Source organism: Pyrus communis, chromosome 10 (assembly GCF_041283825.1).
Source record: "Pyrus communis isolate YQ-2024b chromosome 10, ASM4128382v1, whole genome shotgun sequence".
Taxonomy (NCBI): domain Eukaryota; kingdom Viridiplantae; phylum Streptophyta; class Magnoliopsida; order Rosales; family Rosaceae; genus Pyrus; species Pyrus communis.
The window spans coordinates 22,155,830-22,173,024 of record NC_142574.1 but is presented as its reverse complement, the minus strand read 5'-3'; the positions used below and the strand labels follow the sequence as shown (position 1 = coordinate 22,173,024).

At 38.0% G+C, this 17,195-nt stretch overlaps 2 protein-coding genes and 1 pseudogene across 4 annotated transcripts; all 3 read left to right on the top strand.

The window, feature by feature from the left end:
- Positions 1-515: 515 nt before the first annotated feature.
- LOC137729324 (receptor-like serine/threonine-protein kinase ALE2) lies at positions 516-5,312 on the top strand. Of its 3 annotated transcripts, none has more exons than XM_068468241.2 (9): positions 516-1,068; positions 1,260-1,343; positions 1,599-1,709; positions 1,791-1,889; positions 2,444-2,812; positions 2,896-3,156; positions 3,246-3,641; positions 3,749-3,989; positions 4,314-5,312. In XM_068468241.2, exons 1-9 carry the CDS (start codon positions 1,002-1,004, stop codon positions 5,026-5,028), a joined length of 2,343 nt encoding a protein of 780 aa, XP_068324342.2. In that variant the 5' UTR covers positions 516-1,001; the 3' UTR covers positions 5,029-5,312. The 3 variants fall into 3 exon arrangements, with proteins under 3 accessions (XP_068324342.2, XP_088534591.1, XP_068324341.2); XM_088678465.1 differs by having other exon boundaries at positions 542-1,068; positions 1,305-1,343; positions 3,243-3,641; XM_068468240.2 differs by having other exon boundaries at positions 542-1,068; positions 3,243-3,641.
- Positions 5,313-6,084: 772 nt separating this feature from the next.
- On the top strand, positions 6,085-10,343 carry LOC137728897 (uncharacterized). The gene is made up of 13 exons (XM_068467690.2): positions 6,085-6,276; positions 6,373-6,424; positions 6,506-6,595; positions 6,993-7,070; positions 7,178-7,252; positions 7,626-7,678; positions 8,070-8,220; positions 8,341-8,451; positions 8,885-9,011; positions 9,155-9,252; positions 9,386-9,524; positions 9,730-9,782; positions 9,875-10,343. Exons 1-13 carry the CDS (start codon positions 6,188-6,190, stop codon positions 9,956-9,958), a joined length of 1,200 nt encoding a protein of 399 aa, XP_068323791.2. The 5' UTR covers positions 6,085-6,187; the 3' UTR covers positions 9,959-10,343.
- A 1,043-nt stretch (positions 10,344-11,386) lies between these two features.
- On the top strand, positions 11,387-12,654 carry LOC148693720 (F-box/kelch-repeat protein At3g06240-like; annotated as a pseudogene).
- Positions 12,655-17,195: the final 4,541 nt, after the last annotated feature.

Sequence of the window (17,195 nt, the reverse complement as noted above, 5' to 3'; positions counted from 1 at the left end):
AACGGTGCGCCAAACCAAACTTAGTCAAACGGTGCGCCAAATCAAACTTAGTTATACTTGATATTGTTATGCGATTTTAATTTTTTAATCACTTTATTTATTACCGATGAATGTGAGATTATATGGACTCATCTATTACAACCATCACATCATAATGAGCTATTATCAACTATGATAACTCAAATATAAACAATTATTACATATCAGACTATCCACATAATAATTACGTTATATATGTTTCAATGGACGTATAAGAAATATATATAAATTATTTCGATGTTAGGTAAGATGCGAACCACTGACCAAAATAGTTTCTAAATCCAATTGTTTAACTACTAATTCTATTTATACGTGGCCGTTTTATTTGATTGAACTTTTTTTTTTTTTTTTTTACCAAAAAAAAAAAGTTCAATCAAATAAAACAAAATCCAAATCTTTAAAACAGAAATCAGGTGAAACGGCCACGTAACTTGCGTTTCGTCAGGTAGGCCCCTTCCCGAACACACACACTCATTCACGCAATTTGGCGCGTGGATCAGACGGCCATCATTCAATTTTGCCAAGCCGGTATTGCTGGAGCCGTACGCACGCACGCCAGACTCAAAGAGAAGCAATAAATTCTCCCCCACCTCCATCCCACCGTCTCCCTCAACCTGCCTCCTCCTTCCTCCTCTCTCTCTCTTCATTTTCTCTCTCTAAAACACCCACATTCTCTCTCTACACCTCCGCCTCCGCCTGTCTCTCCTTCTAGATCTTTCCACCGCCTTTCATGGATCTACAACCCCTACTCACTCCCCCAGTTTCCGCCTCTCATTCTCTCTCCTAGGTTTAGTCACCGCCACTCTTTCCACTGTTTTTTTGTAGCTTGAACCATGCAATCCCTATCTCAATGCGATGGAGAACCTCGCCGGAAACCTAGAAGCCTCGGGCTACACTTCTCCGGTCACTCTCTCGAGCTCCAAGGCGGCTGCTTTTGACGATGTTCTGTGTGAATTTCGACAATGCGAACTCCAATTCTGCTTCTGCTGTTTGTTCTCCTCCTGCTCAGCTTGATTTTCTGCTGCTCAGGTAAAATATTCAGCTCTGTATACCGTGCATTGCAGTCCAATTGTGCTTGGAGTGTTTAGTTTATGCGGTTTTATTAGCTTAAATCTTCGAGGTTTGCTCGAAAAGTTGTGGTTTATGTAGAAAACTGACGTAGTTTTTTTTTTTTTTTTTTTTTTTTGTTTTTTTTTTTTTTGAATTTTATACTATTTCAGGGGGTTTTTCACTAAATATTTACTTGTCTACTTCTCAATTGCCAGACCAACCGTTGTCTATGAAAAATTTCTCAGTCGAACGCGGTAAGGATGCTACTATTCTGTGCATAATTCATTTGCCAGGCTCCACCTTAAGCAGTACAGTGTGTTAGCATAAATATTGTATGTGAAATGATCATTCTTTGAGGTTGCCAATCGTAACTCTGCGTATGCGTTGGTCTTGCATCTGCTACGGTGTTTTAGTTATACATCTTGCCGTGTTAAGTTCACTTCTTTTGACAGCTATGCATTTATTTCTTAATCTGCGGATGACATATGCGGTTGTCCTACCATTTGCAGCGAGGTCAATGTTGATGGTTCTTCCATTTGCTTCATCAAAACGATCCAAAGCATGGGCGGTCAAGCCTTTTACGGGAATCCTTGCACCTGCACCTTCGCCAATTCATCTAGGTATGTATTCTTTTCAGACTATGAATACCTAGATACTCTAGTGTCGCTGGCATTGCATTGATGTTGACTTCGCAATTACAGGTCCTAGCAGTCCTCACCCACCACAGCGTGGCCATTATCGTCGTCATCATGTGATAGTGAAACCCCATGCTGTTGCTCCAGCTCCATCAAATGACCCGGGTAATTATATGGGGTTTCGGATTTGTCATCAATTATCATGCAGTCAATGTCAGGTGTTACTCATCTGGTACAAGAACCAGACAATCAGTAGCTGTTCAGTTGAAATTGTTGAATTTCCAAAAAAGTTGTTTAATTTCTATTATGACCGCAATGGGGTGGCCAAGAACTAATAACTGGACCAACTAATCTTCTAGTCCCTTATAAAACCATTCCTCTATCCAGGCAATAGTTAAATGTTTTAGACCTTCCATTTATTCAATACGACGACAAAGTAATGGTCTATTTAATTACATCTTTTGGAAGATGAGTTTGAGGCTTCACCTTATCTTTTCAACCAGGAAAAAAAAGTTCTAAGCTTTACCTTCAACTCTGGGTTGGGGTGCTGCTTCCAACTTTTTTAGCAGCTGCTGCTAGAAAAGGGACTCGGATTCATGGAAATAAAAAATGTTTTGTTAGTTTAACTATGGTCATGACAAGATAGTTTACCTCAGAATATTGTTTCTCTTAGCAAGTACCTTACCAGTTTACTTCTGTGATCATGGTACTTCTGGCAGGTTGTGATCAAATTTGTGTAGAGCCACTTACCACATCTCCATTTGGTTCACCTTGTGGTTGCGTGTTTCCCATGAAAGTCCAACTTTTACTGGACATAGCTCCTTATGCTATTTTTCCAGTAATGAGTGAGCTAGAGATTGAGATTGCTGAAGGCACGTATCTGACACAAGGTCAAGTGAAAATAATGGGTGCAAGTGCTGATAGTCAAAATCAAGGAAGAACAGTGGTGGATATTAACTTGGTTCCACTAGGGGAGAAGTTTGATAATACCACTGCGATATTGACATATGATAGATTTCAGCATAAGAAAGTGCCTCTGAATTTGACACTTTTTGGAAACTATGAAGTGGTATACATTAGTTATCCAGGTACTGCCCTCAATTCTCATGCTAATGTGTTGGATTATCATTTCAATATTGTTTGAGGTTGAGATTGAAAGGGTTATAATCAGGGCTACCTTCTTCACCGCCATATGAGATTTACAATGGGCATGATCCAGCTGGAATTACTGGAGGTCTCCCTATCACCGCGGATTTTGGCGGCAAGAACCAGAGGATGAATATTAGAACGATTGTGATTATTGCTCTGTCTGCATTTGTAGTCCTGGTGGTTCTCCTTGCGGCTATCTGTATCTTTGTGAAGGGGAGGAGAGTTGGAAGACCATCTAACGCAGTCGGTCCTGTATTCACACCTTCTCTTCACAAAAGATCTGGTAAACATGTGGCTTTTAATAAATTTTTAATTCAGTCCCATGGTAAACAACTGTAGACTGAGTGATTGGATATGTGTGTATTGCAGCAGGTATCGGGTCTATCTTATCAAGTAGTATTGCAAGCTCCACTTCAGTGTCCCTAATGTCCACCATGGCTACCAGTATTCTCTCTGTCAAAACATTTCCACTAGCTGAGCTTGAGAAAGCAACAAATAAGTTCAGTTCCCAAAGGGTTTTGGGAGAAGGGGGATTTGGACGTGTTTACCATGGAATTATGGAAGATGGGACTGAAGTTGCAGTCAAAGTGCTTACAAGGGATAATCAGAATCAGAATGGAGACCGTGAATTTATTGCAGAAGTTGAGATGCTAAGCCGTTTGCATCACCGTAATCTTGTGAAGTTGATAGGCATTTGTATTGAAGGGCGGACACGCAGTTTGGTATATGAGATTGTTCGCAATGGAAGTGTTGAATCTCACTTGCACGGTATATTTTCTTGTCTACCGTGGTCTCTTTTGGCTTGAAGTTATTCTTCTGAATTGAATTGCCAAAGTGTGTCAACTAACTAATTGTATGTTATGATTGTTTTTCAGGCATTGACAAGATAAATGGGCCCCTTGACTGGGATGCAAGGATGAAGATTGCCCTTGGGGCAGCAAGAGGATTAGCCTATCTTCACGAAGATTCTAATCCTCGTGTTATTCACCGAGATTTTAAGGCTAGTAACGTTTTGCTGGAAGCTGACTTCACACCCAAGGTTTCAGATTTTGGGTTAGCTAGGGAAGCAACTGAGGGAAGTCATCACATCTCTACTAGGGTCATGGGAACTTTTGGGTAATCATAGTTGCTTAAGCTATTACGATATCAGGATTTCACAAAGCTTTTTACAGGGCGTTGTGTTTTCAATATTTTCTTTAAGCTATTACAGTGGTGATAAATGCACTTGGGTATAACAACATAGTTCACTAGAGATTGGGAACCTTTAATGAATGATTAACGGTACTTAGGGAGCAATTTAATTAGAATTTTATATCCTGTCCATATATATGTAAAATTCCTAGTGTACTTTGATGACTATGTGATGAAATAATGTTTTAATAGATTTTTGTCAGAGCACCATTTCAACTCTTCTCTTGACCAAAATGATGGATTTTACAGGTACGTTGCCCCAGAATATGCAATGACAGGGCACCTACTTGTCAAGAGCGATGTTTATAGTTATGGCGTTGTGCTGCTGGAACTCCTCTCTGGAAGAAAACCGGTTGACATGTCCCACTCTCCAGGACAGGAGAATTTAGTAACATGGGCACGACCATTGCTAACGAGCAGAGAAGGCTTGCAGCAGTTGGTGGATCCCACCTTAGCTGGAACCTATGACTTTGACGACATGGCTAAAGTGGCAGCCATTGCTTCCATGTGCGTTCACCCTGAGGTGACCCACAGACCTTTTATGGGTGAAGTTGTGCAGGCTCTAAAGCTGCTATACAATGATAACGATGAGACTGGTGGGGACTGTTATAGTCAAAAGGAGTCTTCCGTCCAGGACTCTGACTTTAAAGGTGATCTTGCCCCATCTGATAGCAGTTGGTGGAATGCTGGTGGACTCACTCCCCGGATGAATTATGGTCATGATTCTTCATTCATCTCAATGGAGTACGGTTCTGGACCACTTGAAGATATGGAAAACAGACCGTTTGCAACTTCAAGTTTGGTAGGGGATGAGATATCGTTACCAATCAGACACGGCAATAGGTCAGGGCCATTGAGAACAGTCCGAAGCAAGCCAGCATTCTACAGAGTAAGAGGAAGTAGGAGCGAGCACGGGGGACTGGTCTCGAAGAAGCGTGCTTGGAACGATGGCTTCTGGGTTTGAACAAGTTTGTTAACTTAATCTTTTGAATTTTGTACAGCTCAAAAAGGACCGAGGCGGCTTTTTAGTTAAGCCTTCGGTGTAGATTAGGGTTGGAAAATCCTGCGGATTCCATGTTTGGAAGATGAGAGAGAAAGTGAGGAGAGAGGACTAATGGGTTCTAATTTTGAAATTCTTGATTCATTTGCATACAAGCTCAAGATGGATGGAGAAATGTAAGTTGAATGTAAGTTCAATGGCTTATTGATTTGACAATTTTACCCTCGTTTGTATTTGTTGGGCTGAAATTCATCTCCTACTTGTAGCCAGATATAACTTATCTGATTCAGATTGACACTTTCCGCTGATGATTGTCAGCTTCTGTTAATTTGTACGGACGAAGTATATGGAGGTTAAGGTCTTCAAGCTGCCTAGCATTTGTTTGTATTTTTCATTTTTTTTCTTCTAATGAACAAGATCATTATCTTAAATAAAGCGAATAAAACGATACTCTAAATTACTAAGCATAAGGAGCAGATTCACTGCCGTAACCAGTTGACCTAAGGCAGGTTTGCATTTTGGCACTATTATTAGCTCCAAAATTTGTTCTCTAAGACTCTTAACTACACTTTTTAAAGGTTAAAAGTGGATTTGAATTTATAAAACAATGGAAATGAATTCGAATACTTATCAATCGGTTCAACTCACATTCACAATCTTAATAAACGAACAACTAAACCTAATACTAACGGTTCAGTTTACGATTTGACCAAATATCTACCAACGTAATCGGTTCAATTCGCAAATTAATCCTAAATCAACCAAGTCAATCCATCCATCGATCTTACTTGTTCAGTTGCGATGTGTTTAAACATATTCAATTTAATTAGGAGTATGATATCCACACACCTTTTTTTACTTCTTACACATTTTTTTTATTTTTGACCATCAGATCGAATGAATTAAAGAAAATTAAAAGACAAAAATTAACAAAGTACATATAAAAAGTAAAAAAAAAAAAAAAAAAAAAAAGTGGATAGCACACCCTTTAATTATCTATCAAACAACCCTAACCGAACCAAACAAGACTCTCTTTCTTTAACAACAGTCATACAGATATTGACGCAACACACGCATTGCCGTCCACGCGCCTTGCCGTTGGGACATCAGAAAGAACAGAACGATGCTTTCTTTCTCCCCAACTTCCAATGCCACTCTTCTCAGCTCACCAACCTCCTTCTCCCTCCCTCCCTCCCCACCTCGCTCTGCCAGGTCTCCTTCTCCCTCCTCTGCTCCAACCAGCGCACCATTCTCCTCCGACCAAAAATTCTACATCTTTTAATCACTAATTTCAAGTTTTGATTTCAGGTTCAAAATGTCAATCGATTCTCTCCCCCCTCTTCCCGAAAACCGAACCGTCGTAAGTTCATCGCCATTAATTAATTATCATACTTTTTACGATTGTTAATAATATAAATACTGACCAACTGTGAATGCGCAGCTCGGCGTCGGCACGGTGGTCGTTGATTTTTTGGCCGCAGTGGCCTCTTATCCTAAGCCGGACGATAAAATCAGATCCACCAGCTTAAAGGTTACTTGAATTTACCCAACTTGATTTAAATTTAGTAACTCGGTTGCTTGTTTACGATGAAAGCTTTGTAAGGAATTAGTAAACTTTTATGTCCTCTGCCTTTAGGGGAGGGGGAGTTTCAAACCCGGGTCACATGGGTGAAACCCAACACCCTAAAGGCAGAGGACACCTTTAGCCGAAGCTTTATTCTTCAGTGTTATTAAATTGTTATTGACACTCCAAAAAACTCATTTGCACTCGACACGAGAAAATTTTTCATTTATGCTTAGGAGCGCATGATGACTGTTTTGGAGTGCCAATACCAACCCCCAATTGTTATTGTTAATACGTGTTATTACAGCATGAATTGTGCTATGGCTTTGCTTTAATAGTTGCCAATGGTTGGTTGGTTTCTTAGGTTCAAGGAGGTGGGAATGTAGGTAATGCCTTAACTTGCGCAGCTCGTTTGGGTTTGAATGCCAGGCTGATTTCCAAGGTCTTCAATTTGAATCCTTTACTTTGAATTTTCAACTATTTTCGCCGAGCATTGGTTGTTTGATTATTGTAAGTTTGTAACATGTCTTGAGCAATGTGAAATTATAGGTCGCAAATGATACACAAGGCAGGGGTATACTGGAGGGGCTACAGGACGACGGCATTGATACTTCTTTTGTTGTGGTAAGCTTCAAAAGGAAAGTCATTCATGATCTTGGTTTCACCTGCGGTGTTTTATCAGGCAATTATGATATTAATAATGATGCTTGCTGCGTAAGTATTTTAAATCTGGAGCCCATCCTTTTTATTTCTTGGGTTATGTTATGTATCTTTCGATTACTGTATAATTCTTTATGCACCTTTGCAATGTTGAAAAGTAGATATAGAAATATATTTAAAAAATAGCTAACAAAATTTGATTTTTCCCTTGAATGCTTCTGGGAACTCTCTAAATTGGTTGATTATCAATTCCGACTGTTGAACATATAAAATTTGACTGCTGTGCAATCCAATATTGCTATCAATTTTTTTTTCACTTAACCTGTCTTATTTTCAGGTTTCCAAGGAGGGTAATTCACCATTTACCTACATTATTGTTGACAAGGAAACGTTAGGACCTTCTCTTATATCTGTTATGCTCTCTCTCTCTCTCTCTCTCTCTCTCTCTCTCTCTCTCTCACTCACACACACACACACACACACACACACGTTCTTGCATGCACGCACACACAACGTTGTGGCAATCTGACTGTATTGCTTAACGCAACCTATTTTCTTCTTTCTACATTTTGAATCTGATCTGATGCATATGACTGTAGCTAGTGTTAGGCACTCGCCCTGCCCAGGAGGGCCAGGTGTAGGGTATTAACTGTGAGTAGGGCCATTGAAAAATGTAGGCACTGACCTTACATTTTGCAATGGAATTTCTCTTTACGTAGCATCTCAAAGGCTGTTTTTGATAATCATTCTCAATTTGATTAACTGTGAATGTCATTTCCAGGAAAACCCGCACCTGTATTCATACTCCAGGATATCCTCCCATGATACCAGATGACCTTTCCCAATTAAGTTTATCATCTGCGTTGGATGGAGCAAGAGTTCTTTATTTAGATGGACGAATACATGAAACTTCATTAGTTATTGCGCAGGAGGTAACTGTTATCTTCTTGTTTCTAGTATTTAATTATCTTTCAAGTTTACTATTTGGTAATTTCCAAGAAAATTTGTCATTAACTAAAGAGAATAAATCAAGCATAACTGAATTCTTACAGGCTGCTCGGAAAAATATACCTATATTAGTTGAAGGTGAACGGCTAAGAGAAGGGTTGGATGGTCTTCTAAACTTGGCTGATTATGCCATATGCTCAGCGAAATTTCCACAGGCAAGTCAGCTGTTCTTCCTTGAAGGAAACTAACTTATGCTCAATTTCTTTCTTTTGAAACCCCTAAAACTAGAGATAAGACATTGATTTCCTTTCTGTCTGGTGCCAAACAATTTTTAGCCAAAAAAAAATATCACGTGAAGGAAACTTCTCTCCGGTTAATAAGATGTTTTCTAGAGCACTGCTCTTTTTATACCATATTATTTATTAGTCTTAAGCATGTTATAGATATACGTTTCACTTGGGATGTATGGTAATGTGTTGCTCTTATTTTACAGTTAACTTAGACCCCATTCAGAAACATTTTTTTTGCTGTTCATTGTTTCTTCAATCTATGTTTTTTAAAAATTTCTTACAAGATTTTCTCTACATTCATTGTATATCTTCATCATGTTGCTTAAGCTTAACGCTGCTAGATCATTTTTGTGAACAGGCATGGACAGAAGCAGCATCTGTTTCTAGTGCTCTTGTTTCAATGCTTTTGAAATTGCCAAAGATCAAATTTGCAATTGTGACATTGGGAGAAGATGGATGCATTATGCTTGAGAGAAGTGTGGACGGTAAGTTCTCTCCCGGGTTTATTAAGGAGGAAATCAATATAAAACATAGGGTACAAAACTGTGGCTCAGAATTCTGTAAAGATAGTTTGTTTTATCTGATTTAAAAAATTTACAGGTTTTCATTGAAACTCTGTTTCTGGCAGAGACTCCGCAGATAGAAGAAATGGATGTCGACAGCTTATTGGAATCACTGAAGCAGAGAAAGGATGATCGCACAGCTATCCCAACACATGTTTCATCGGTTAGGAACTTGAACTTCAAATAAGACTCGTTTCCTTTTACGTTATAATAGATCAGCCTGGAACTGTTGTATAGTCCTTCGTATTAAATTAAGATCTACTAATTTGCAAGTTTTTCTATTTTAATCCTTTCAGCCGGTTACAAAATTGAGAGCCAACGGAATAGGGACAGTTTGTGGGAGGTTGTTGGTGGGAACAGCTGAGAAAATACCACCGGAAGAACTCTTAGATACAACAGGTGCTGGAGATAGTTTTATTGGAGCAGTTCTCTATGGTATGTCTCTCTCTCTCTCTCGCTTTCTCTCTATCTCAGTCACACACACACGCATATTCTTGTTTGATTTCGTAAAGTTGAATTTACTACTTTATGCAAATTCTTCTCTCCATCCATTGCCAGAATCTTTTAGTTTATCTAATCGAAGATGTCGTCTCTATCATGTCATGTACTTTTTTCACTGATGGGATTGTTGGTTTTGTAGCCATTTGCACCAACATGCCGCCAGAGAAAATGCTGCCGTTTGCTGCACAAGTGGTAAGTTGGGGCAGTGTTTTGATGTGGTAGGCTGCTGCAACATAGATTTGTTTGTGACCTTTTTTTTTCCTCTGGTGTTGTATCAATTGCAGGCAGGTGCCTGCTGTAGGGCTTTAGGAGCTCGAACTGGCCTTCCACACCGCACAGATGCACGCCTGGCATCATTTTTATCGTAAGATTTCCCAGAAAGTCCTACATGATTGGCAAAGTTAATTGGAAACCGTGAAATTTAGTCTAGAACCTGAGCTATTTCCTCTCACGAGTGATGCGGAACAGAAGTGGTGGCTTTCCTAAATCAATGGGTGTTTTAGTATTTTAACAAGTTTACTTCCCTGCGTTCATTAGGTTTAAGGCCTTATAAATATCCCTTGTACTTGAGATTAAAAAACAATGAAGAGTTTGTGAATAGAAACACTTTGTTTTCCAGAGATTGGAACTCTAATCCACGATGAGATTATTTTGGTGAGAGGCCAAGAACGGGTGCGACGCCCGTGAAGTGATTTCAGTTACCCTTTTAGACGTACTCTATACATCAATGACAATGAGTTTGAAACTTTGTAACGGACGGTGTACTTTATCTTCTGAGTCTACATGAATTCTAGGCATTGTCTGTAGTTGGAGCCTTCTTACAGGTTTTATCTTCTCATTCGTCCTCACCATCATCATAGACAAAAGTATAGACATACACCACAACAAATTTCACAAGAACCATCCGGGCAACGATCAAACTTTGGAAGAAGATCAAGATTATTTAGGAACTTCTCACCCGTTGGATAAGCCATTTCCTTTAGGAGCTTCTCCGTAAGATCACCTGAAACTTTGGTAACAATTTGACACCAATAATGGAGATCAAAAGAGAAATCACAAGTGAACACTCAAAGATAAACAAGTCGTCACTCTAAGAATTCACAAAAGAGATGAGAATTTACAGACAGGAAGAAAACGCTCTTTCACAAAACCAAGTTAAAAAGTAATTCTCAATTTTTTGATAATGCCTTTTCATACATGAGGGGGGTTTTAAATAATGTGGACATGGAACAACCTTACATGAATAGGCTAACCCTTACCAGTGATCATACATGAACCAAGATTTAAAATTATGTGTGAACTTGATTTAATACTAATCGTGAACTTAAAGGAAAACATTCAACATATTTTGAATTAAATATGATGAATGCACGATGTAATAATTAGACGAGTTCAGATTCGTGTCATCGTTGTAGGAGCAAATTTGGAAGCAGCAATTTGCCCCATTTTAATTTTGAACAAGTTCAATGTAATTTTTGATCTTTTCCTTTTCCAGCAAAAGTAAATTTCTCAATTCTTTTTGGTGTCCTTGTTTGATTAGACTCTGGGAGAATTCTCAATTCCTGGCCAAATCAGGAAAGTATTATTACTATGTATACCTCAAAGAGTTCCCAACTCTTTTGCATCGAAAACTCGGTTGGTTAAGATCATTCACAACCGAAATTTCGAGTTCGAATCCTCGTCCCTTATATATAAGATTCATTGTATCAGAAAAACTAGAGCAAAATATTATATTGCAAAATTGCTTTGGAGCGACGGCAGACGTCTTCGTCATTAGCAAAAGAAGTAGAAGAAGAATGGAAAGCATTCTCCTTCCTGAAGAAATCATGCAGGAAATCTTGATGAGGCTGCCCATCAAAGCTCTAGGGCGATGCAGCCGAGTGTGCAAGTCCTGGAGTCGCCTCATAAAAAAGCCCTACCTTCATTTGCAATCACACTCGCCGCCAATCCGACAACCAAAACAACGACGCTCAGCTCCTTCTAGTACGATTTTATGACTCCCACTTCTTTATCAACGTGTGAAAAGATATTATATACATTGGGATAAACCTGCAATCGAAGAAGAGTACACCAAGCTTATGGATCCATTCACAGCTTACAATAACACGCGTACTTGCCCCGACGACAAGATACGTTGAGGTGAGAATGTGGATGTGATCGGAGTTTGATGGGCTTGTTTGCGTTGCTGCTCATGATAATTGTGGCAATCACCTTGCCATATTGATTTGGAACCCTTGTATTAGAAAGATTTTGGTTAATTGACCAAAACTCTGCCTTATAAATCAAGATGTGTCTTCGGATTTGATTCGCGCACCGGCGACTATAAAGTTCTAAGAGTTGTGAATGATACGAATGCATTTGCATGTCAAGTTGAGATTTGGTCGTTAGCCAGAGGCTCTTGGAAGAATCTTGGAGCTCATGTTATTCCTGTCGACCTTTCTATTTCTCAATTCTTTGATAACTATTCGCATGATATATTTGGTAATCTGCATTGGCTTCAACTTCGCCGGAGCAGGGACTTTTTTATCGCGTCGTTTGTATGTCTAATGAATTATTTGGCGAGATAATGGTAATGGAAGATTTGAGAGAAAACTTCAAATTTGTTTCTACAAATACTCCGTACTTCATTTCAAGATACGGATAGTCCCTTGCTCTTTTGGAGAATCGTCGTGACGAAGATGGTGATGATGAGTATGATATTCATATGTGGGTAGTGAAAACGTATGGTGAAGCAGAATCGTGGATTAAATTATTTACTATACACCTGGAATATGTGGTTAGCAAGCCGCTTGGTTGTACTAAGAGTGGTGGAGTAGTGCTTGATCTGGGGGTGGAGTGTGGAGCTGTACTGCTGGAACATAGGTCCAAACAGGATAACCAACTCCAGATTGATGGGATCTGCAAGTACAGTTGCGACTTGATGGATTCTTTCGTAGGAAGCCTTGTCTTATTTGACGACACTACTAGAAATTTGGCTACAAGCCACCCTTTTCATTGGTGGCTATTGTCAAGTGTTGCCACTCACATTGGTGGCAAACCTCTATGGCCACCAAGCACCCACTAAACTAGAGAGTGTGGCCTATGTAGAGGACTCTATTGTAACAATGACTACCAATATTGCATTGGTGCCTTTCCTGCAATGCCACCCTAATTCACATCGGTGGCAAAGTTGTAAAATAATATTTAAAAAAAAAGATGCACTGTGTGGGCACTCAAATTGGAGTATCATATTTCTTTTTCTATTTTTGGTGAGAAAACAAATTGTTATATCATTAAAATATAAGAATACAACTATAAATTTGCATAACTGCTATTTTATAGAATTTTGTACAAATGTTGGAACCAAACTTTAAAAAGTCTTCGAACCCTTTGTTTCCAAGAGCGTAATCATCTCAATAACTTGTATATGATCATCAGCTGCAGCCTGCACCCAAAATCAAACCCACAAATTTTGTAAGAATAACTTTAACTCAAGTCCAACTGAAAGTGATTAGAGTTAAGGACAACACTGAGATATGATCATATAAATACCAGGGGAAAGTAGATTTTCAAGGGGTTTCCAGTCATAATTTACCATACAAAAATCTCCACAAATTCACAGCAACCCTTCTGCAACTTCAACTAAGAACATATTAAATTGACAAGTTCATGAATATGCAGACCACCTTCAACCTTGAAACAACAAATGATCTCCCAATCAGCGTGGGTATTCAAGAATAAGATAAAGAAAGTATAGATACTATATTTATGACCAATAGGCAGAGGACAAGATACAACAAAGCATTTACATATGAATGAGAGAGAACAGAAATGAGAATGGAATATCAGTGAAGAGCGCGCGCATACTCACACATATAAATGCATTAACATTTTCTTTTTTTTTCAGAAAATAAAAAAACCAGGAAATTCCAATACAAGAGATCACCAACTAATGATCAAGGTAGCTACAAAACAGAAAACAAAAAAGTGAGTTCTAATTGAATTCATTTACATAGTGATAGCTATTTACTGTCCTTTCTCACCATACTCTCAACTCTATTCCATTATTCAAGCATTCTACCGTCCTTTTAGTTCTACCATATGTGAATGTCTTCATATACATGTCAGCATATATATACATATACATACATATACACACTAAATTCTGAAAGCAATGAGAGAAATATACCTTTGGGGCGTTGATGCCAAAAGGTTGAGTAAGGGATCCAAGATGTTTGAGAGCAGGAATTTTTGAGCAATTTGTGTGAAAAAGTTGAAGATCTTCGAACAAAGTAGAGTGAGTCGGCTTGGGCTAAAATAAAGAGGATGAACTCTAGAAAGTAGAAAATGTTGTTGTTCAACCAATCTCAAAAGTAAAGAAACCATACTATTAACATATAAATAAGTTTTATATATCAATGTTTACATGTAAGTTGTTTGAGAAGGTAAATTAGCAACATATACAGTGATCAAAAGATTAACAACAATAAACTGCTCATTATTCGAAATATACATGAAAGTTGTCATTCACATGATCCAAATGGTAGTTAATACATAGGACAAAACAGAAGGAAACAAATATTATAGTGGCATAAAATGAATAATTGCAGCAAGCAAACAAATATAAGACTTAAAAACTGGAAATGAAAACAGGTAACATTGAGTTTTAATAACCGAAAAGGGACCTTGTTTAAGCAACTCCACAACAACATTTATACTTGGACGATGAGCTACAAAAACAGAAAAGAAAACACAAATTAAACTAAAAAAATATAGAATTTAACACTAATCCAAGGATTAAATATCAAATATAAAGTCAATAGGATTGGGACCTTTGCATTGAGGAATATCTACTACATTATGAGTTCCTAATGATAAAGCCTAATCATGGGGTTTTCCGGTGAGCCACAAACGGCTAACTTTGCGCGACACTGCCAAACCCAGATAATATCAAACCTTACATGTTCACCAAACAAAGTTTGGAGCATCAGTCCAATTTATGGGAAATAGTCAAGTTCAGATGGAATAATTAAAAGGATTCCTAAGACATATCAACTGGGATTTGAATTTACTTAACACCTAAACGGATTTCTGAGACAAATCAGTTAGGAATTAGTTTTAATCCAGTCATTTATGTCCAGACAAACTTCCCAGCACACAGGAAGGACAACCCTACATTGGCTGAGTGCATCAGTTTGCACATGATGACCTTCTAAATTCAAAGAATTCCTTCTGCATATATATGGTTGGTGAGATTAATTTTAATAATCTTTTCATCGAATACTATGTAGCTAATTGGTCGTGCAACCTGATTACTCCTACGCATATCATAAATTAACACTGAAAATAAATCAAAAACACAAAAAAAAAATTGAAATTTTCGTACCTCAAGTTTCTAGGAGGGTAGGAGTAAAAAACCAAGAAAACAATATGTGTGTGCTCAGATCAAATCAGCCAGAACTTGATCTAATTACAGCAACGGGAGTGAAATCCGACTTCCAATTGCTGCACCTCCTAGCTTCCTTCTGTTGCAACTCAAATTTGGTAGAACAAAAGTCTCAATCTTTAACAGATCGGAAAAACCCAGTAATCACACATATTTAACAGATCGAACTCAAAAATTAAAGAATGAAAAGAAAAGGTGAGGAATTTACTCAAACCCACAAAATTAAAATTAATTACAGCATAATCAGGCTAAAGATTCAAAATTCACAATGTAAAGACCTAAATTAAACATAAAATTCAAAATTCACGACGTAACAACCCAATTAAACACAAAATCAAGGTCCTTTTAGAAACATAAGCTTAAGAAGGCGAAAATCTGAAACCTTTCGAAAGCGCAAAAATAGAGAGAAAAAAGAATTGGGGGAAAAGTTAGGAAATTTACCATAGGGGTTTAGGTGGAGGCGTCGAGATGAGCCGATCGGCAAGGCAGATTAAAGCGCGAAAGGCCGAGCTTGGACTCTCTGACAGTGGCAAGATCTAGGGTTTTTCCAGATAGAGATGAAACCTAGATTTAGAAAATAGGGAGAGAAATAGAGACCTTGATTCGAAGAGAAATGGTGAAGCCCTAAATCGAGCTGCTTGGTGTAGGAGAAGAGTGAGGCAAGGAGGGAGACGAGGAGAGCATGAGTCAAACAAAATAAGGAAAAGCTGATAATGGAGAGAGAGAACCGAAGCACCCAAAGAAATTGAAATCGGAGAGGATAAACGTGGCCTTGGAGGGCAAGGAAGTCATTTTACTGTAGAAAAGATGGCAAAAAAGTGGTTAACAAACGAATTGAGGGGCATTTTGGTCCACACTGCCCTAGAACAGTACCACCCGAGTTTCGGTTTTAGTATATATAAATTTTTATTCCTGTATTCCATAAAGAAAAGAAACTCGGCATATAGAACAATTATAGGTACATAATGATTCGATAAGATAACACTTACAACTGTGCAAGACCTTGCTATTGCACCAACATGGTAGCAAAGCGTAAATTATTTTAATCAGGTACATACCAATCAGTTGTGAATTTTCTGACAGCAGGTTGTTGAAATACTAGCCACAACAATCTTAGCATCAACCTCCTCCTGCAAGGAAATGAAGTTAAACTTAAAACAGATCAATCTGGAAACACATGTAAATGAAAATTAGGGTTGTCTAACTTCGCATTTATTTGGGGATGAAGCTACTGTAGAATAGGATTATTAAATGAATAAAAAATTATTTTTGACAGATAAAAAGGAGAAGACTGAAAAAGAAATAAAAAAACATGTCCCAAAGTTGAAAAAACATGTAAAAAGACTTTGGTGTAATTTTAAGAAATAAAGTTAGTTAACAGACACCAATCATTGGTGGCTGATTTCTTAAGGCCATTGATATCAGTGGCATCCCACTGTAAAGCAACCAAAATATCAGTGGCATCCCACTATAAAGCCACCAAAAACTAATAAGAGCAGCATCTTTATATCTATGGCCACCAATTGCAAAGGGTGTGCAAAAAATGGTGTGCAATGAGCATAATTCTAGTAGTGCGAACACAATGCTCTTTCATACTAGCTAAGATGTTGTATCAGTATTATACAGAGTTATGGTTTGCTGGAAGCTGAAATACTTGTACTTTTTGTTGCTAAACCCTAGGTTCAAAATTAGGGAGATTTAGATGCGGTGACTAGCTATTAATAGAGAGTTTAATGAAACACTCCCGGTATTGTTCACTTTTAAACTGAAATTTTATTAATTTTAATTTTTTTATCAATGTCCTTTGATTTTGTACACCTCAACAGATTAATAGATTTTCATATTATCTTTTTTATCTTTTAAATTAAAATTTGTATTTTTTTTCAAGGTAATTATTTTTCTCACTGAATTGGCATAGTTAATTGCTAGCCTTCATGCACGTGCTCACGTGCATGCAGAAGACATTTTTTGAACCACGGCGTGCTACACTCGACTTTCACGTTTTACATGTATTTATATGCGTGGATTGCTTCAATAATTTTTTTTATGACAAAAAGAAGGTCAAATATTTGAAGTAAATGAATAATATTCGATCATGGTAGAAGAAACTCCTCATAAACCAATCAAAGCAGCTGAATCCACATAATAAAATCGGTTTTTAAATTTCCATCTACATTCTA

Bases quoted from the DNA above. Each gene is read 5' to 3' on its own strand.
- LOC137728897 (XM_068467690.2), top strand. From the start codon at position 6,188: ATGCTTTCTTTCTCCCCAACTTCCAATGCCACTCTTCTCAGCTCACCA. The intron at 7,071-7,177 runs GTCTTCAATTTG...GTGAAATTATAG, and splicing joins ATGCCAGGCTGATTTCCAAG to GTCGCAAATGATACACAAGG. The intron at 8,452-8,884 runs GCAAGTCAGCTG...TTTTGTGAACAG, and splicing joins GCTCAGCGAAATTTCCACAG to GCATGGACAGAAGCAGCATC.
- LOC137729324 (XM_068468240.2), top strand. From the start codon at position 1,002: ATGCGAACTCCAATTCTGCTTCTGCTGTTTGTTCTCCTCCTGCTCAGC. The intron at 1,710-1,790 runs GTATGTATTCTT...TCGCAATTACAG, and splicing joins ACCTTCGCCAATTCATCTAG to GTCCTAGCAGTCCTCACCCA. The intron at 3,990-4,313 runs GTAATCATAGTT...TGGATTTTACAG, and splicing joins AGGGTCATGGGAACTTTTGG to GTACGTTGCCCCAGAATATG.